We start from the raw sequence: 21,218 nt of genomic DNA on the forward strand, positions 1-21,218 counted from the left end.
ATTCTAGATCAACCTTTTGCCAACAAGGGTGCGTGACACCCTGAGGTGCCTTCTGGAATCTTTAGGGCGTCTTATCCCAAATTGCATACAATTCAGCAGGTGCATCAAGCCTGCCTTTTTGTTACACAAAGCTACGGGTTTCCACTGTGTAGCATTACAAACTTGGGCACTGTAAGGCCCCTTTCACACCTGCGGACCGTTCATATCCGCCCATCAGTTTTTTCAGGTGGATCTGAACGGGCGTTTTCATCCGATGCCCCATAGAGGAGAGCGGAGATCTGACTGGTACGTCTCTGCACAGTGTGCAGAGACAGACCTGTCATCTGCCGGCTCAGTGGGGATCAACGGAACGATCCCCGCTAAACAAACAGAGGTTTAAAAAAGGATCCTCACGGGATCCGCAGGTGTGAAAGGGGCCTAAAGGCACAGCGACTGATCACTTTAATAGCGAGAAGCTATCAAAGCGATCAGGTGACTGGAAACCGGGAGTCTGGGGTGCTGATGGTTGATGAGAGCTCAATCTCAAAGACAGGTACACAGATAATATCTGTATACTGTCGGCAGGGAAGGGGTTAAAGACATGGTAACCACAAATTGGATTTAGACCCTTTGTGGTTATTGGGGAATCTATTTAAATGAAGAAAACTTGTGTGTCTGGAGTTTAGCTTTAAAGTGGATGGAAACCCACTTTTTTTATTGATGTCACAATGTAGAGTATAAGATTTCCGATCATCTGTGCCCAGTCTTGCCACACAGATATAATCCAGGTCTGGGCAATCCTCTTTTATTGTTCAGTGAAATAAAACAGACTTACAGAGAAAACCTTGGTCCGTTCCGCCCCCTTGCTGTGAGTGACAGGTTATTTACATATCTCATGCACTAGCTTCAGAAAGGCATTTTTTAATTCCCACCCCTTTTCTGAAGTCATGTGGTTACTTTTCTGGATTTTGACTGGATGTTAGTGATCATAGCAGAATTCAGTGTAAGAAATACACAGGAAAATATGCATGTTGACAAGGGGAGTGTGTAGAGTCTACTGACATCACAAGTCCACCCACCGAGCTCAAGACAGCAGACCCACCCACAGAATCTGCAGTTTTGTAGGTCCCATAACAGACAGAGGGGAGACATTTGACAGGTAAGGATACATGCAGGAGGCATCTATATCCTTATAGATCAGCACTATGGCAGCAGTTTAGAAAGGATGAGAGGTTTACATCCACTTTAAAGCAGAACTCTAGTCAAAATGAACAAGATACAAGTGAAAAGCCTGTCAAAAGAAAAAACAACTTTTGTGGAAAGAGTCACCTTCAACGCAGGGACTCCCCCACAGCTTTTTCTTGCCACTAGATGTCGGTCTGATGGCTGGAATCATCTAACCCACTTTCTCCGAGTCCAGGCTGTCCTGGACCAACAACAACCAGTGACTGGACAGAGAAAGAAGAAGCAGCAAAATGATGAGCTCATCTCTTCGATTTCACTTCCTATCAGCATCCTTTCTCAGCATAGGAACCGATTGTTCTTACTGCTTCCTCCTCACATTCCAGCCCAACTGTACAGGTACTGCAAAAAACGCAGGTCAAATGAAGATTCTGAAAAAGCATTTAGTTCACACCAGACGCAGTTCCGTGCGCTTTTTTTTCTGCACTAAAAATGCATGCACAGTATTTTCCATGTATTCCAATGGCTCTAGTTTACACCAGTCAGTTTCTGCACTGGAAACTGACTGCATGGTGTGAACTAGAGCCATTGGAATACATGGAAAATACTGTGCATGCATTTTTAGTGCAGAAAAAAAGCGCACGGAACTGAACAGAACTGCATCTGGTGTGAACTGGCCCTTAAAGTTGCATTAACTAGTTACCGACCGCCCACCGCCGTTATACGTCATCACTTTAAAGATGAATATCTCGGTAACGGCAGCAGCTGCCGCCACAATCAAGATATTCATCTCTTCAGTGGGCGTCCGGTACACGATAACGGCGGTCTCCGCCGCAAGATCGCCGTTATCGGTGGTGGGAGAGGGCCCCCCCGCCGCTCTCCCGCGCCCTCCACCGCTTACCGGAGCCGTCCGTGGCGGCGGAGGCGATCGGGACCATTCGGCTGGTGACTGGGGACGAGACTGAAGGAAAAATATCCTTCGCCTGTCCCCATAGCTCTGCTGGGCAGAAGTGACGTCAAAACGTCAGTCCCGCCCAGCGTCTTAAAGCAACATTTTTTTTTTTTGTCATTTGAAAAAATGACATTTCCAAATTTTTTATTTTTTTTTGCATTTAAGCCTAAATATGAGATCTGAGGTCTTTTTGACCCCAGATCTCATATTTAAGAGGACCTGACATGCTTTTTTCTATTACAAGGTATGTTTTTTTTTATTTCAGTGTTAAAAATTGTAAAATAAATAAACATAAATGCGAAAACCCCCAAAAAAATGTTTTAAAGCGCCCCGTCCCGACGAGCTCGCACGTAGAAGCGAACGTATACGCGAGTAGCGCCCGCATATGAAACCGGTGTTCAAACCACACAAGTGAGGTATCGCCGCGATCGTTAGAGCGAGAGCAATAATTTTAGCCTTAGGCCTACTCTAACTCAAAAAATGTAACCTGTAGAATTTTTTAAACGTCGCCTATCGAGATTTTTATGGGTAAAAGTTTGACGCCATGCCACGAGCGGGCGCAATTTTTAAGCTTGACATGTTGGGTATCATTTTACTCGGCGTAACATTATCTTTCACAATATATAAAAAAATTGGGCCAAATTTATTGTTGTCTTGTTTAATTTAAAAAAGTGATTTTTTTCCCAAAAAAAAGTGCGCTTGTAAGACCGCTGCGCAAATACGGTGTGACAAAAAGTATTGCAATGACTGCCATTTTATTCTCTAGGGTGTTAGAAAAAAAATATATAATGTTTGGGGGTTTTAAGTAATTTTCTAGCAAAAAAAAAAATGTTTTAGTCTCGTAAACACCGAATCTGAAAAACAGGCCCGGAGCTAAAGTGGTTAATGGTTACAGAGCTGCAGTAATTTGTGTCTTCTCTCTGCCCAGGGTCGAGGTTAGAAAAAAAAAAAACCCACACAACGGAATATAGGCTTTAAAAGCAGCCATGTGCTGTTGGAATGAATAAAGCATACAAGTGATCTGTCACACATGAATCCTGGTCTCTCTGTCTGCTGCAAGGCCTCATTCTGGGCTGCTCTCCCCCATCCCATGCTGACAGCACATCCAAGATGGCAGCAGCAGTGTCCATAGCAGTGGCAATATGGTAAATGCATACACAACTGGAAGCTTTTTGTTGAAATTGTCCAGTGACAGGTAAAAAAAAAAAATAATCTTACTGAATGTGTAAACTTGAACTTGAACGGTGGTCCCTCAAAGAAAGCAGAGCAGTTGTCATCACTGCCAGTCACAAGCCGATAGGGTCGGGTCTGTTTGATGTCCACAGAGTTGATCACTTTGCCGTGCCCTGTAATGTCACCGACAGATGAGCCGGAATCCCAAAGAAACACGGCACCAAACCTAAAATGGAAGAGCAATGAGAAGATTAGTTCTGTAGTTTTACATGTGACAATATGAAAATTGTAGATTCACACTGAAGGCATTAAAACTATGAATTAACACATGTGGAATTATACATAACAAAAAAGTGTGAAACAACTGAAAATATATTTCACATTCTAGGTTCTTCAAAGTAGCCACCTTTTGCAGCAGACACATCTCTAGAACTGTTAAGAGGAGACTGTGTGAATCAGGCCATCATGGTAAAATATCTGCTAGGAAACCACTGCTAAAGAAAGGCAACAAGCAGAAGAGACTTGTTTGGGCTAAAGAACACAAGGGATGGACATTAGACCAGTGGAAATCTGTGCTTTGGTCTGATGAGTCCAAACTTGAGATCTTTGGTTCCAACCCCTGTGTCTTTGTGCGACGCAGAAAAGGTGAACGGATGGACTCTACATGCCTGGTTCCCACCGTGAAGTATGGAGGAGGAGGTGTGATGGTGTGGGGGTGCTTTGCTGGTGACACTGTTGGGGATTTAATCAAAATTGAAGGCATACTGAACCAGCATGGCTACCACAGCATCTTGCAGCGGCATGCTATTCTATCTGGTAATTGTGATGAGCTTACAGCTCATGAAACCCCCAAATCCACAATCTCAGAAAATTTGAATATTACATGCAATCAATAAAACAAGGATTGTACATAGAACAATATCGGACCTCTGAAAAGTAGAAGAATGCATACGTACTCAGTACTTGGTTTGGGCCCCTTTTAAAGCAATTACTGCCTCAATGCGGCGTGGCATGGAAGCTATCAGCCTGTGGCACTGCTGAGGTGTTATGGAAGACCAGGATGCTTCTGCATTGAACTAAATGAACTTTTAGACGATATTCAAATTTTTCGAGTTTCATCTGTATTTGTACAGGGGGGCAAAATGATATCTCTCTCTGGAGTCCATATCTCTCCTAATACAAGAAAGGACCTTTCTCTCTTTGAAAATCACAGATTGCCATTGCATGCCATTAAAGGAGTTCTCTGACCTAAAACTTTTAACCGCCGCTGTGCCCGGGCTGTAAAAAAATAGAAAATAAACTTTCACTTACCTGCCTACGATCCCCCGTTGTTCCGATATCGCCGTCCCGTTCTCCGGTCCCGGTCTCTTCCGCTTCCTGTGTGTCGGTGACTCATAGTGCGCTCAGCCTATCAGTGGCCGCGACGGGACATTGCTGCGGCCGCTGATAGGCTGAGCGCACTGAGTCACCGACACACAGGAAGCGGAAGGGGCCCGGGACCGGAGAACGGGACGGCGATATCGGAACAACGGGGGATCGTAGGCAGGTAAGTGACAGTTTATTTTCTATTTTTTTACAGCCGGGCACAGCGGGGGTTAAAAGTTTTAGGTCAGAGAACTCCTTTAAGCGTATGATCTACCAAAAACCCCCAGAGATATCTCTCTATATATTTTTTTTTTCAGCCAAGCAGTTTGCCCACACTTTGAAAATATGCAAGACCCAATTATAAATATATTACATAACAAATAGGAGCTTTTTAGTTTCCTGGCAACAATGAAGCAAACATCCTTTTCACAGGGAAAGCCGAGAGGACAAGATGGAGGATGGGACTAGATAGAGAAACACATTCTATGTGCCAAGAGCTCCTCACACAGTTATCACATCTAAGCTTCACCAACTCACACCCGGTCATCTAAGAAGTTTATTTTAGGTATATAGTGGCGGCACTTCATATCGTATCACTTTACATACTCTGCACTCATATCAGTCCTTGGCCTCCAGGATCTTACAAATCCAAGGTCTTTATCTTATGAAGTGCCCCATAGAGCTATTGTGCTTAACATTTACTTTTTGGCCTATTTAGCGTATAGCCTGTACGCCGTGTACCTATGTAACCAATAAAGTACTTTTTTTCAAGAGCATCAGAGTTGCCAGCCCTTTTTGATTATTTGATTAAAGTATCATATTTGTGGGACCGGAACGTCCTGGCTAGAGCATATATAATTCAGACATAGTTATGTCTGCTCTGTAGGTTTGGGCTCATTTGCTTCCCTGTCTCCCAGGGGATCCTGGGACATTGTAGGTGGGAGAATATGACCCCTGCCTGCATATCAATACCTCTATGGCCAATCCCTGGTCACTCAAACAGGTAACCAACAGGGGGCTGTGGGATGTATAAATGGGCTAGGGCCATGAGCAGACACCATTTTCTGCATTCAGGACTGCGTCTCTGTTGGCATTACGTCAAAGTGGGTGTCTTCAACCTCAAGTTATGATTAGATTTGAGTCCCCATTGCCAAGTTACAGATCTATGTTGGAGTAGATCTAGGCTCACCCCTACCGAGAGTGGCGCAGCTGGCCCTTTTCCCTCAGAGCCCACAGCCCTTTCCCCATTTATTCTGGGGCTCATTACTCCCACAGTGGGCACCCTTCTGGCCGCCTTGGGTAGGGTTGCCACCTTATCTTCAAGTCAAACACAAACACACACACTTTAGCCGTGCACAGCAACTTTTTTGTAGTATACACTATACATACATTTTGTAAGCCGAGTTTTTCAGCGCATTTTTTTCTGCTGAAAATGCCCCCCTCGGCTTATACGCGAGTCGCCTTTTTGCACGCGATTTCCCGAACTTTGGGGACCCGGTACCGGCCGTAGGTCCCCTGGACCCCAATCTTGGCACACATGTAGCCCCACTCTTCCTCTACAAGTGTGCAAAGTTTGTTGTCTGGGGGACCACCGATTTTCCAAAGCCGGGTAATTTCTCTTGTGACTTTGGGGACCCGGTACCGGCCAGTCGTAGGTCCCTTGGACCAGGAACTTGGCACACATGTAGCCCCATTTCTCCTCTACAAAGTGTGCAAAGCTTGTTGTCTGGGGGACTTTTGGCTGGGAAGCACCGATATTTCAAAGTAGGGCACCCCTTCCATAGACTCCCATGTTAAACGTCAGTCTAGGCATGGGCACAGTGAGGCATGCAGATGGACACCCTAGGCTTATACTTGAGTCAATAAATGTTCCCATTTTTTTTGTGGTAAAATTAGGTGCCTCGGCTTATATGCGAGGATATACGGTACATAACATTTCTAATCATATGAATTTAAATCACAAATCACAAGACTTTCCTTACACTGTAAAGGGGGGACACACTGCAGACTGATTTAGGGGAGAACTTCGGGCACTCCGATTTAAGAGGGGGGGGGGGACGACACTGAAAACTAATGTAAAAAGGAATGCTACAGACTGGGGCAAAGGGGAATTGAGGAATTGTGATGTAAGGTGGTCTCTGGTAACAGAGACCCATTGACTTTAAAGACTGCAGAATTTTTGCTTACAGCCAGCAACACAGCTGGGGAGCGGCCAGAGTCTGAGCTTTTGGGGCTCCCCAACAACGCTGGAACTCCAGGGCCTGGTCACAAAAAAAAAGGGGGGGGGAAGGAGAAGGGGAGATGCACAGCATGTTGTCACCTTCAACCTTGGTAGCGAGTGAGGGGGGGCATATGGATGCAGTGGGATACAGGCATCAAGCACAGGGTATCGGAAAGGGGGGGGGCATAATGCCAAGAGCAAGAGGGAGGTGTGAAAGGGGAATCTGTCAAAAGGCTCAGCCATCACAGGCAGCTTCTGCATACTAATGCCTCTTGTACAATGTGTGAAGCCAAATAACTGACAAGCAGCAGCTTCAAACCACAGATTCTCTCCCACTGTATCTCAGATATAAGCAGAACAAGCTGAAATATGTACTTTTTTTGCTTACAAATTCCTCCTAAAAATAGCAGTGCACTTTCTGGAGAAATTCCCAGTGAAATCGGAGCCAAGCTGACCCGTACACTGACCCAAGTGCCGCTGGATCAACAGGGCCTGACTGTAGTGTGATCAGTGTGTGGCCGTCCTGCTTGACAGGCAACCCCCTCAACACAAGTTGATGGTTTGATCAACTTCTGTCCATGTGACATGTAAGGGAAAAAAAAAAAAAAAAAAGAAGGATCAGCAGCTGCAGAAAAACGCCCCAATGGAAGGGATTCCTCCATCCACCATCTATAGCCAGCCTCTAAGCATTTTCAATACAGGAAGGGAGCCTTGTACAACAAGCATGAATGACTGAAGGCGAGGCTGGAGTTCAGCTTAAGACCCCTTTCACACTGAAGCGTTTTTACAGCGTTTTAGCGTTAAAAATAGTGCTCTTAAAAACACTCATAAAAACGCTCTCCATGCATCTCAATGGATCCTGCAAGCAGCATCTTTGGAGAAGCTTTTGAGCGCTGAGAAAAACGCCCCTCTCCATTGAAATGAATTTAAAGCGCTGTAAAGATGCCTTACCCTTTCACACTGAGGCGTTGAACTGGCGGGGCGTTGAGAAAAGTCCTGCAAGCAGCATCCTTGGAGCAGCTTTTGGGCGCTGAAAAAAACCGCTCCAAAAACGCCCCTCTCCATTGAAATGCGCTGTAAAAAACGCCTTACCCTTTCACACCAAGGCACTGCAAAAACACCCTAAAACGTTAGGGTCTTAGTGGTGCTTTAGGGTCCTTTCACACGGAGCGGACCGTTTGTGTCCGCTCCGTGTGTCCGCCAAAGCTCAGCGGGGATCATCCGTCATCCCCGCTGAGCTGTCGGCGGATAGGGCGGTCCCCGCACACAGTGCAGAGACCGCCCTGTCTCTGCTCCGCTCTCCCCTATGGGGAATCGGATGCAGACGGACCGTCTGTCCGTCTGCATCCGATCCGTTCCGCCGGACAGAAGAAAAATAGATTTTCTTCCGTTCTCAAAAGCAGATCCTGACGGACGCGGATGGTCGCGGACGTTAGCGGATGCTCCATCCGCTAACGGACGCGATCCGTTAGGGATGTATTACAAGTCCGTAAACGGACTTGTAATGAACGGACGAGCGGAGCGGACGTCTGAAAGGGGCCTAACCAGCACATTGGGATTGCAGATGAGGCTTCGCTCGAATAACGCTCGAAAAACGTCCCAGTGTGAAAGGGGCCTTAATAATCAGAAAGCACTTTCGAGCAATATTGTTATACAGCCATTCTCCGTCATGTAGGCTGCTAGTTGTATGAAAAAAAAAAGAAGAATCTGTATACGTAGTCTAACAAGAATTCCCACCTACATTAGTAGGAGTGAGCCGAGTTATATTCCATTACTGTCAAGTAAATTCCTGACATCTTCATGGAAACCAAACTCTTGACAGTCATTACATCTGTCAGAGATAAACGTAGCTCGTCAGATCTCTGTATTCCTGCATTGTATAAGGAGATGGTGAATAAAGAGTTCTACATCGTGTTTACAGGTTAATAAATACAAATCACGAACGTAAGCATGCGAATTATGAACACAAAGCCTCTGGATAGAGCTGTAAACACAGATGGAACTCTGACAAATGAAGGAAAAAGGCCTTATATAAAATGTGTCCCAATAATAAAATGATTCATAGGATAGGAAAAATAAAAATAAATGCCGACCTTCTGCTCTCACAGCAGTTGAGTTTTGCACATTTTTAGAAGCATTATCCTATATATAAATAGTTTGTTGCTGATATATTGCAGCATTAGGCACACAAGCACAGGGATATGGGGGTTCAGCTCAGAAGTGGTGAGCGTTTTTAAAGCGAGTCCACGCCAGTATTCAACCGCTTCAAGTCCCGAACCTTTTTGGTGGTCAAAGACCATGCCACTTTTTGCGATTCGGCACTGCGTTGCTTTAACTGACAATTGCGTGGCCGTGCGACGTGGCTCCCAAACAAAATTTACATCCTTTTTTCCCCCCACAAATAGAGCTTTCTTTTGGTGGCTCTATAAAACAAAAAGACAATTTTGAAAAAAATAAATAAAAAAAAAGCAATATTTTTTGCTATAATAATATATATATTATTAGTTATTAGTTATGGCAGCGATCTTTATCGTGACTGCGACATTATGGCGGACACATCGGACACTTGACACCATTTTGGGACCATTGGCATTTTTACAACGATCCGTGCTATAAAAATGCACCGATTACTGTAAAAATTACACTGGCAGTGAAGGGGTTAAGCGTTCCCTAGGAAGTGATTTTTACTGTTAGGGGGCGTGGCTACACGTGACACGTCACTGAGGACCGTTCCCGATCACGGGGAACGGTCATCAGTGACAGTGTCACTAGGCACAATAGTGGAATGCCTTGTTTATAAAAAGGCATTACCCTGTTCTGCCCTTGCCGATCGCAATCGCGGGACTCCCGGGAACATTGAGTTCCCGCGGCCGCACTCGCAAGATGCACGCTGGGCAGCAGATTTAAAGGGACGTACCTGTACGCCAATCTGCCTGCCCGTGCTAGGACGTGATCCAACACTTCCGGGTTAGGGTGTGTGTGCCACCGGCGACCTGCCTTGCTGTGATTAAAACAGCAGATGTTGATCACTGGGTGCAGCCCAATTAAACCCGGCAATCATCCTGAATTTACACAGCACAGATCTCTGCCTATGTAAACAAGGCAGAGCCCTGTTAGTGGTAGTCCCCGCACATTAACCAATAAAATCTATTACTTCCCCTAGCAAAAGCACCACACAAACACTGACTAGGTACAAATGTAACCCTTTTAATGCCCTAGATGTGGAAGAAGTGATACAATAAAAAAAGGTGAACGGCTCTTCAGAGAGCGAAGGCAAGGCAAACAAGTCTATATACAGTAAAACCTTGGTTTGAGAACGTTTTGCAAGACAAGTAAAATTTAATAAAAAAAAAAAAAAAAAAAGTGACTGGATATACAGGCGATGTCTTGATATAGAAGTAGCGTCATGTCACAACGGAGTATAAAAGAGAAGAGGAGCACCTCTAAGTGTAGGAATATGGTTACATGGCTAATGATTAAAACAGGGATATCCAAGTATGCAGGCATCCAGGGTAAAGCGGTCTACATAGAACATCCTCCGCACCGCCATCAACGTCGTCCCTTCCATGCTGCGCTCCTTGACCGTTTCAAGCCTCGCTTTCAAATCGCTCTACTGCAGGGTAGTCTTCTCGGTCACAATTGCAGACTAACAGCAGTGAGAGCCGGCGGTGCGGGGGATGGGCTATGAGGACAGCTCGACTCCGGATGTCTGCATACTTAGATGTGCCTCTATCAATCGTGAGCTTCTAAATGTGGTACCTTCATTAAATGTAACCATATTACTACACTTAGCGGCGCCTCTCTTCTCTTTTAGACTCTGGAGCTCCTGCTGGATTTTGCTTCCAATCCCCTTGTGGAGGCTTCCATTTGTAGATGGACATTTTCTATCACATTGCTATGATCTTTTTATATGGACTATAAATTGAAAGACCTATGAATAAATGGTAGTGGAACGAATCATCTGAGTTTCCATTATTTCTTATGGGGAAATTTGCTTTGATATACAAAAAAATAGCAGTGGGTTACAGCGCTCAGGATGTCTGTGCAATTATAGGGCAAAAGTATAAAAATAAATAAAAAGAACCACAGCGGCAGCGTATATGGCCTAAAGGTTCATGAGTCCATTTAGGGATCAGTCCCAGCAAAGTGCCAATAGGCTATTGTTGGTGGCTGTAAACAGCTTTGATATACAAGTACTTTGGACCACAAGCATGTTTCTGGAATGAATTATGTTCGCAATCCAAAATTTTACTGTATAATAAAAAAAAGTACAGCCTTTTTTAAACAATTGCTGTATATGGTGGTATATTGTGAATTTATTCATGTCCACTTTAACAACAGATCTAATACCATGTCCTCCTTGATCCATCTCCTTAGAAGACATCATATCCTAGCTACTCTTCATTCTCAATGTTCCCCGATGTGGTCATGGTAACAAGGAAAATGGGAGTTGGAGACCAATACACACCGAGCTCTAATTTGCACTTTAAAATGTACGATATCCTTCACAACTTCCAAATCAGTCACAGGTCTCACATCCTCTCTTCCAAGTCATAAATATAGTGGTATAAGGTCTTCAAAGAAATAATTCACTAAGGGAGGCCTGGTTATTAAAAAGAAATGGCTCAAACGATAGAAGTTACATTAGCATTTGCGCGTTTTCCTTCCACCACATCGGACCAGCCTGAGATTACACTTCAATTATAAATGAGCTCTTAGCATACATTAGTGGGCTTTCTGCCATCACACCAGGAACATACAGTTGCAAGAAAAAGTATGTGAACCCTTTTTGGAATGATATGGATTTCTGCACAAATCGGTCATAAAATGTGATCTGATCTTCATCTAAGTCACAACAATAGACAATCACACTCTGCTTAAACTAATAACACACAAAGAATTAAATGTTACCATGTTTTTTGTTTTTTTTAACACACCATGTAAACATTCACAGTGCAGGTGGGAAAGGTATGTGAACCCCTAGACTAATGACATCTGCAAGAGCCAATTGGAGTGAGGTGTCAGCCAACTGGAGTCCAATCAATGAGATGAGATTGGAGGTGTTGGTTACACATGTGTATGATGATACACATGTCCTGGGACCCTGCACCGGAGCTGGGTCCCAGGACATGTGTATCATCATACACAACCCAAAGGAGATTGGTAACTCATTCACATTTCCTTCCTTTCACAAACTTGGACACTTGTGTTACTCAGGTTCAATTATTGTGGAACCTGAGCAAAAAACTCCCCGTTTTACTGGGACCTCTGTGTCCTGGGACCCCCACCTCCTTCATCTGTATATATCTGTTGAAGCACTTGGGTTGCCCCAAGAAACTTTCTTGGCTTTCTGGGAGCATATTACCCACTGTCTGTCTCGGATCTTGTAGGGACCATAGGACGATGTGCCGCTAGACTGTCTCCTGACGAAGCAACAAATTGAGGTGGCGAAACTAGTAGAGACCACGAGACTGTTCTCTCATGACCCCAACTTTTTCACCGTGACCCCCTCTTGTTTTTTCATAAGGGATTGCACAACCGGTGACCAGATTGTGGTCAAACATGTTTGTATTGTTGTTTTAATGTTATGTTTTTTTATTCTGTCTGATGTATTTATGTGAATAAAAATGTTCTTACAATTGAACTAATGTGACGTATCCTGGTTGTTTCACAACCAAATCTTTACCGTACCGGTATAGTCCTCCCTGCCCATCTCTCTCTGTAGGAGCCTCGGGGACTGGGGAATCCTTGGGACCCCTTATTCTTTATTTGAATATTTAGGACGATGGTACATCCTTTATCTAATTATATTTTTGTAATGATAAAAGGTTAAATTATACTTATTGTTTACTGTAAAAGCAGAGGCAGTAATGGAAAGTGCGCTATGTGTTTTTACACTGTTCATTGTGCTACAAGTTCTATATTCTGCAAACCCCCCCCCCCCCCCCCCCCCCCATTTTTAATCTGCAGCCCAATGGCCACATTCCCCCTTTTGGTCTGGTTTACACCGATGCGACAATCGCTCAGACTTTGGAGCACTTGTCGCATGAAAACTGCACCCTCCTCCCTTACGCATGCTGCAGAATGGTGCCTACCGCTCATTCTCTGTCCCCTTGCAGTCTATGGCTGGCATGGAGGGTGCACTGCACATGTGTGGCCAATTGCCTTTCACACTGGGGCAGTGTGGGCGATGGCGCTGCTAGCGGGGCGCTTTTAATCCCCCAGAATGGGTTAAAACCACCCGCTTAGCACTGCCTTCAAAATCGCTTTTACGGAGCTTTGAAAGCAGCGCCCATTCATTTCAATAGGCTGGGGTGGTGGAGGAGTGGTGTATACACCGCTTCACCACCGCCCCAAAGATGCTGCTTACAGGACTTTTTTCCCCCCTGTCCTGCAAGCGCACCGCCCCTTGTGAAAGCACTCAGGCTTTGACACTGGGGTGGCTTGAGAGGCCCTTTTTTCAGCGCAGAAATGCCTGAAAAGCACCCCCAGTGTGAAAGGGGTCAAAGATAAAAGGATTATACTCCAGGAACTGTGTGTCAAGGATGGAACCGGACCGAGTAAGGTAGCTTAACATAAGAGATATGAAAATAAGGATGTCAACTACAACCAGGAGAGTCTGAACACTACATTTGAGAAGAAAAATTGGAGGGAGGGAGAGAAGAGAAGGAAAGGGAAAAAAGGAAAAAAAATAAAAAAAAGAGAGAAGAAGGTGGGGGGGGGGGGGTGCAAGGGGAGAGGGTATTCAACACCCAGGGAGTCGCAGGGGCGATTGCAAGTCGTTGAGCTCAGTATGAAATGTGGTGTAGTCTCATTCATGTATACTGGAGGTATTTATCAGTGAAACAAAAAAGGTCCCAATTGAACCACCTGGTTTTAGGATCCACAAAGAATTAGCAACTAGAAATGCTTGATGTTTTTTTGTGTCAGTTCTGTACAAACAGGGTGGAGAGTGGGCATGTTGGAGTACAGACAGGATAGATGTAGCTGTGATCTGATTATTTAAATTGTTATTACATTTTTACAGATACAAAAAAAAAAAAAAAAAAAAAAAAAAAAAGTCTTACATACTTTGCAAAACAATTTGCAAATCATTCATAAAAAATACACAACATTCTCAAACAATACATACGAAATACATATAGGTACATAAATGGATCCATCCTCTAACATGCATTTAAAAATGAATCTATCTATCTATCTATCCATCTATCCCGCAGCATATACTCCCAATTCTCCTGGGCCATCTAGATACCGAACCCAGGAAAAAAAAAAAAAAAAAAAAAGAGAAAAAAAACAGAGAACCATGCAAGCAGGACCAATAAAAAAAAAAAAAAAATCTATTCTTGTTGAATAGATCATATGCATACATACATACCCGTACACCCATATACATACTCATTCTTATGTGAATACGTTTTCCCCATATCTATAAACCCTATTACACTAGCCACTGATCTGGAGCTTGTGTAGTGAGAAGGTTTGCCCCAACTACTTCATCCTGGTAAGCTTCTCTTCCTGCCCACCCCTTGTTCCCGGCCCTGCCTATAGCATTTGACCATTTCTTTGGTAAAAAATACTGCAACACTAAATATTTTAGGTGGTCCTTAAATGCTTTCCAGGGCTACAGCTGGGGCACCTCTATACTTCATAAGTTGAAAATCACTGTTTACCATGTGCTCTCTCTAAACCAGTGGTTCTCAACCTGGGGGTCGGGACCCCCTCAAGGTTTGAATGACCATTTGCCAAGGGTCCCCAAATCCTCGGCTGATCCCAGCCTCTTCGCGGCCGCCCAGCAAGGCTGTCCCTGGAGCCTGTGGCCGCCCAGCTGGGCTGTTCCTGGAGCCTGCAGCTGCCCACTCAGCCTCTTTGCAGTCGCCCATTCAGTTTCTCGGCATGGCTGGGGGGCAGAGACTAGAGGTCAGCTGACTGATGAGGAATGTGAAGTGTAAGGGGCTGGAGGAGACCCTATCTCCTGATTTTGGCATAGGTGTCGCTGCTGCGGGACACTATAAAGTTGGTGACACAGCGAGTGACACTACCTGTGATTATAGTTGCCATTAAAAGCCCCCGCTAGAGTTCTCAGATCAGCAGATGACCTTGATCAAGGGCACCAAAGTTGGCTGATCAGAACCCCCGCTGCACTGCCACTGATCCCACCCCCCAGCACTACCACTCATCCCATTCCCCCACCAAGGAATAAGAGAAGGAATGAAAAATACATGAAAAGAGGGGGAGGAACAAAGAAAAGGGTAGAGAAAGAACAAGGAAGAAGACTATAGAGCGAGGGATGGGGAAAAAAAACAAGAAATTAGGATAGAGAGAGATAAAAGGGAAAGAAAGGAGAACAAAGAGAACGAGTGGTACATCCTAAAATGTACCATAAGGTGTTTAGTATTGTACGAGTGGAAGGGACTCAGGGAGCGCTAAATGTCCGTGGCTTAGGGGCGCAAATTATTGGTATTGCCTTGGGTGCTGACAACTCAGGCTACAAAAATAATTTACTCTTAGGGGTCCCCACAACTTGGGAAAATGTATCAAGGGGTCACGGCATTAGGAAGGTTGAGAACCACTGCTCTAAACACTCACACATCTGAGTGGCAGACACCTGCATGCATACAAGCATAGGAAGCCATAATGTAGACCCAACGCAAGGTCTCACCCTAGTACTCTTATTTATATACCCAACAGTGAGCTTTGTACAATGCCGAGAAAAACAATATTATCATGTTGCAGGAATTGAGAGAAATGCAAAAAAAAAAAAAAAAGTACAGCTGCTGCCATCTGCTATACATTTCTATAAATAAATGCTTTGTTTTCTCTCTGAAGATTGGAATACCCAAGTGTTTTACTCCAAGGAAACAAAATGCTGTAATTTAAAATAAAGAACACTGATTGTAAGCCTGCTAAGAAATAAATAAAAAATGACTGTTAGAGCTGCATTTGCACTTTTGAAAAACGTTCACATTATTATGCTGCATTGCGACAGTTTGTGCATTTTTGGATGCATCTCAACATATAAAGCACAACATGAAAACATAAAAACAAATAGGATGTTACACAACCTAATCAATGATTTTCAGAACTTTAACAAATAAACCAAAAATTGACCACGGTTGATCACTGAAGCCGCTTCAGACCCCCACATGTGTAGTACTATGGCTGTCAAGTGAAATTGTGTACCACACACGGGCCTGCAAAGCCTTACTGAACTGATTGACACCCAACAGAACATTTCTGTACTTTGCTATAAAGAACGGTGACATCAACTTACGAGTCTCTTCCTTCACCGACCACTGCCAGTCTCTTGCTGTCTTCCGTCCAGGCCATGTCTTTAACAACCCCAGCGAAGGGCTGGTATTCATATTTCAGCAGGTGTTCCTTCTGCGTGGTGTCCCAAATTCTTATTTTACCGGTAACGTCTAGCAAACAAGCAAAAAAGAAACGTCAGTTTATCCCCAAACACATTCAATATTTCTTTCATCAAGCTCATAATTCTAGCTCATTTCAGTTTTTCAGAGTGCAAATTTAAGAATATGACCCAACAAAGGATGTCGTCTTCCATCCAAGTCTTCTCATCAATGTAGATTACTTGGGTGGCTCCTGCAGGGCTACGCATGGTTGGCTACTTTTAGGCAGCAGGACGGAATGGGCTCTTTCACACAAGTTCAGATTAGCAGGGGACCTATGAGCCGATCCCCTGCTGATCGGAGCAGAGAAGGGCAGATAACAGGCCCGAGTCACCTCAGTTTATGCAGACAACGACAGACGCTGCTCTTTGGCGGGCAGTAAACAGATTCCACTGTCGTTTACAACCAGCAGCCTCCGATCTGGTTAACCCAAAATGGAAAGGGGACACAGTGCTACATTTTTTTTTTTTAATGGGCCTGATTGTACCGGGAGGTAGGCAGGTGTAAAGAGACAGAAAGAATGCATGGACATTCCAATCAGGTCCACCTGAAAAACCGACTAGAGGAGCTGGGTGGATCACCCATGTAAAAGGGCACAAAAGTTGTTTGTCATCTGCATTGATCATCTAATTTGCTGCAGATGTGGGCCCCTAGTTTTTCAGATTACCGTCATAAGAGGGCTCAAATAAAAAAAAAAAAAAAAAAAACACACACGAAAACGGTACATTGATGGATAAAAACAGGGTTTTATGAATAGATTTTCATAAAAATATATAGCGTATATACTCAAGTATAAGCCGAGGCACCTAATTTTACCACAAAAAAATGGGAAAACGTATTGACTCGAGTATAAGTCTAGGGTGAGACTGCAGCAGCTACTGCAAGTGGAAAAAGAGGGTCAACAATGCCCATCTGCCGCCTCACTGTGCCCATGTACCTTATCTCAGCATTGATGAGGAGGGAAGGAAACCCATATCATGCAGTACATTGTCCCCTCTGATTCACAGCAGTGTTGTGTGTGTATAGGAAGTCCACGCCGTCCACTGTAACAAAGCTCCACCTCCTCATTGTCACGGCCGGACAAGGAGGAGGCGGGACGGCGCGGACTTCCTATACACACACACACACGCCGCTGTGAATCAGAGGGGACAATGTACTGCATGGTATGGGTTTCCTTCCCTCATCAATACTGACAGGAAAACTGACTCGAGTACAAGGCCCCGTACACACGTCCGAGGAACTCGATGGGCAAAACACATTGTTTTGCTCGTCTAGTTCCTTGTGAAGCCGCCGAGGATCTCGGCGAGCCAAGTTTCCCCATTGACTAACGAGGAAATAGAGAACATGTTCTCTATTTGGCTCGACGAGTTCCTCGTCGGCTTCCTCGGCCAAAAGTGTACAAACGACCGGGTTTCTCGGCAGAATACGGCTCCGATCGAGTTTCTGGCTGAATTCTGCTGAGAAACTCGGTCGTGTGTACGGGGCCTGAGACAAGGGGGGCTTTTTCAGCAAAAAAAAAAAAAAAGTGCTGAAAAACTCGGTTTATATGCGAGTATATACGGTAGTTAGGGAAAAAAAAAAAAAAAACACGTCCATCCATTTCCTCAACCAATATAAAAAAAAAAAAGTTTCTACTGTAGCTTAATGCAATGACAACAGGGTAGCGCACCACGCACCTGCAGCATCCGATTCCAAGAGAGATGTTGCTTTGGCACTCCAGCCGCTGATGCCCACCATGAACTCTGGGAATAAAAGGCTGCACAAGAGTTGTGCACCATTTACACCATTGCCATGATGCTGAGCTCATCACGGAAAAAACATGGAAGAAATTGCATGAGCGGTGTTTAAATCCGAGGGAGAAGACATTGTGTAATGGCGGAGGAAAGAAACAATGGCTAGTGCTGCATAGCAATGTCCTAGCAACAGGGCAGGCCGGGGAACTCTGCTATAGAAGTTTTTTTGGCAGGCTTCTGGAGGGGTACATAATTCATTATCTATTTATTCAACGTGTAGCTTTAGCTATAGAGACAGATTTTGGTAACGTGGAATGACCCTTTTAGTAAAGAGCAGACCACGCCCCCACCAGTCCTAGAGTCAGCAGGGTGGGGTGAGGAGATCTGGACTGACAGAACACCCACAGCCACTGTACCATGTATACACATAAGAAATACAAATCACATGTGTATTTACTCTCTGCCTGGAGTAAATCCACTTCCTTTCCCTCCCCTGATCCATCCTGCTCCTTGGCCGACGGTGCAGCGCTTGCCTCCACATTCCAGGGGCCAGTAAAAGTCCATCCGTGACATCACCTCACCATGCAGTGCAGCGCCTCTGAAGAAGGAGTATCCTGAGTAGGTGGTCGTGTCCCCAGTGTGAGCAGCCAGCGTAGGCGAGATGGACATGTTAGAGCGTGATGCAGCGTGCTGTAGTGCCTGCGCACTTGAATACCTGTGGTATCCAGATTTGTTCTGCGCTCGGCACCCTCCATCGGCTGTGCCTCTTCTAATGCCCTGCTGGCCGTTACGCCTTTTGGCACAGGCTCAACGGGCAGCTGATTAGGTGACCACAACAATGACTGGGTCCGGGGCAGCTTCCCCTTTTGCGCCACATTAAAGACAGCCCCAACTGTGAAGAATTATTTCCGTTTGTGGAAGTTGAATCTCTTTTGCTCCAGACCTAAAGAGTGCCCCTTTAGCCTTACCTGAAAGTGAGTAACTACAGCAAGTTTGCTATATGGACCAGTTCCGTATTTATACATGGCGATCACATGCTCTGTTAATTACCTCTTTTCAAGAGAGAATAGTATTCAATTTATACCAATTACACAGAGAATGGTGTGATGATCAACTATGTACAACACACACAAGAGATACAACCTCATTAATCGCCTGCAGTACCACCTACTGCTGAATCAGACCACCGCTCATCCTTTCACATACAATGGAGCCCTACTTTACAAGTGGTAGGAAATGGACTTTTAGACAAAGGATCATGAGCAGAGTCTCAAGGTGATTGTTGTTTTTATAGGGAAAAAAAACAAAGACTTTACAAACATGTTGTTATACATACCTGCTCTGTTGCAGTGGATTTGCACAGAGCAGCCCAGATCCTACTCTTCTTGGGTCCCTCCCTCCTGTTCAGTGCCCCCCCACAGTAAGCAGCTTGCTATGGGGGCACTCAAGTCAAGTCACCGCTTCCTGTGTCCATTCAGACATGGAGCCCCGACATGGCCCCCTCTCCTGATTGGCTAGCTGATTTGACCGACAGCAGTGGCAGCCAATGGCGCTGCTGCTGTATTTCAGCCAATTAAAACCCCTTCAACCATCTTCTGCGATGACCTCCAGGAAGAAGTAGGTACCCACGCATGTTACTACACATTGGCCTCCCACTCTTCTTGAGCATTTCCAATTTTTAAATATTAAAGTGCAACACAAAACACTTAGGAACAAAAAAACACCCTATGCTCAGAGATGGATGTGGCATTCATTATTTCTATACAGCCACATTTCTTAGGACTGGTAAACAACAGTCACAGATAAAAGCTATTGAAAGATACAACCGTCTATAAAGTCAGCAATACATGGATCAAAATTCAGCCGGATCAGCAGAAAACCGGCCAATTTCAATCCATGTATGGGCAGGGAGGTTGTACAGAATGTGATCTACTACTGTACAACTGATCCATTGAATTTTCCCCACTTAATCTGTACTGAAGGCTAGAGCCAATCATTGCATTCTGACAGCAGGGAAGTATCCCCGCTGTCAGAATACAACAGCTTGGTGGGGGAGAATTTCTCCATCCACATCGTGTATGTGTGTGGATGGGGGAAAATCAAGTCCATTTTTTTTTTTCATTCAACCCACTGGTTGAAAAAAAAAAAAAAAAAAAAAAAAAAAAATATATGTGCTTAGACTAGACCAGTGGTTCTCAACCTGGGGGTCGGGACCCCCTCGGGGGTCAAATGATGATTTTCCAGGGGTCACCAAATCATGGGCTGTTCCAGAAGCCTGTACCGCTCTCCCAGCCTTTTTGTGGCCTCCCAGCAGGGCTGTTCCTGGAACCCGTGGCCGCCCACTCAGCCTCTTTGCAGCCGCCCATTCAGTTCACGGCAAGGCTTGGGGGCAGAGACTAGTCAGCTGACTAGTGAGGAATGTGAAGTGGGAGGGGCTGGAGGAGACCCTATCTCCTGATTTCGGCAAAGGTGTCACTGCTACGAGAAGGGGTTTCAAAATTGTACAAGTGGAAAGGAACCTTGGGAGCTCTAAATGTTCATGGGTTAGGGGCGCAAATTACCCATCTTGCCTTGGGTGCTGACAACCCACCCTATGAAAATAATTTTATTGTTAGGGGTCCCCACAACCTGGGAAATTTTATCAATGTTTTTTTTTTGGGTTGCCTTCTATACATTTATTTCTAGTATTAGCTTCAGACACTCAGACAGACCAATCAAAAGTGAAGACATTATCAGAATGCTTTTGGCATCTGCACCAGCTGATATATCCCCTAATAGAAACTGCTGCCTTGGGCAAACATTCTTGCTTAGGCCTGTGAGAACAAGGTTTTCTAACCTGACTAAAGACTTCTCTATCTAAAGAACTTCAGCCAATGGTGTCTGTGGCCATCCACAGACAGTTTATCTGGCTAGACAGTCGAATACCTATGGACACCTTTTTTTGCTGGCTCTCGCTGCCACATAAAACTAGGTATATCTGCCATTAAGCCAGTCACAATGCCTTTAATATCCTCCCTGGCTTCACAGTTTCAGCTTCTTGAAAAAAGTGTAGGCGCAGCTTTTGTGTTTCTTTTAAAGCTGGAGGCCGCAGCAGCCGATATTTCCCAGTTCTGTATTCTAAAATAAGATCTCACAATATCTAACTCACCATAATAAATGATGTATGATAGTTCTGTAAAAATAAGCTGCGCAATAAATTTATC

At 44.7% G+C, this 21,218-nt stretch overlaps 1 protein-coding gene across 1 annotated transcript in view; it reads right to left on the reverse strand.

Annotated features, from left to right (window-relative positions):
• WDR1 (WD repeat domain 1) overlaps positions 1 to 21,218 on the reverse strand; it is a 99,197-nt gene that overhangs the window by 48,479 nt on the left and 29,500 nt on the right. Inside the window, exons 4-5 of the mRNA XM_040335427.1 lie at positions 16,147 to 16,294; positions 3,332 to 3,512 (exon numbers count right to left, since the gene is read on the reverse strand). Coding sequence (XP_040191361.1) covers positions 3,332 to 3,512; positions 16,147 to 16,294 — 329 coding nt within the window. The remainder of the gene's footprint in view (positions 1 to 3,331; positions 3,513 to 16,146; positions 16,295 to 21,218) is intronic.

This window comes from Rana temporaria, chromosome 1, assembly GCF_905171775.1.
Source record: "Rana temporaria chromosome 1, aRanTem1.1, whole genome shotgun sequence".
Classification (NCBI taxonomy): Eukaryota; Metazoa; Chordata; class Amphibia; order Anura; family Ranidae; genus Rana; species Rana temporaria.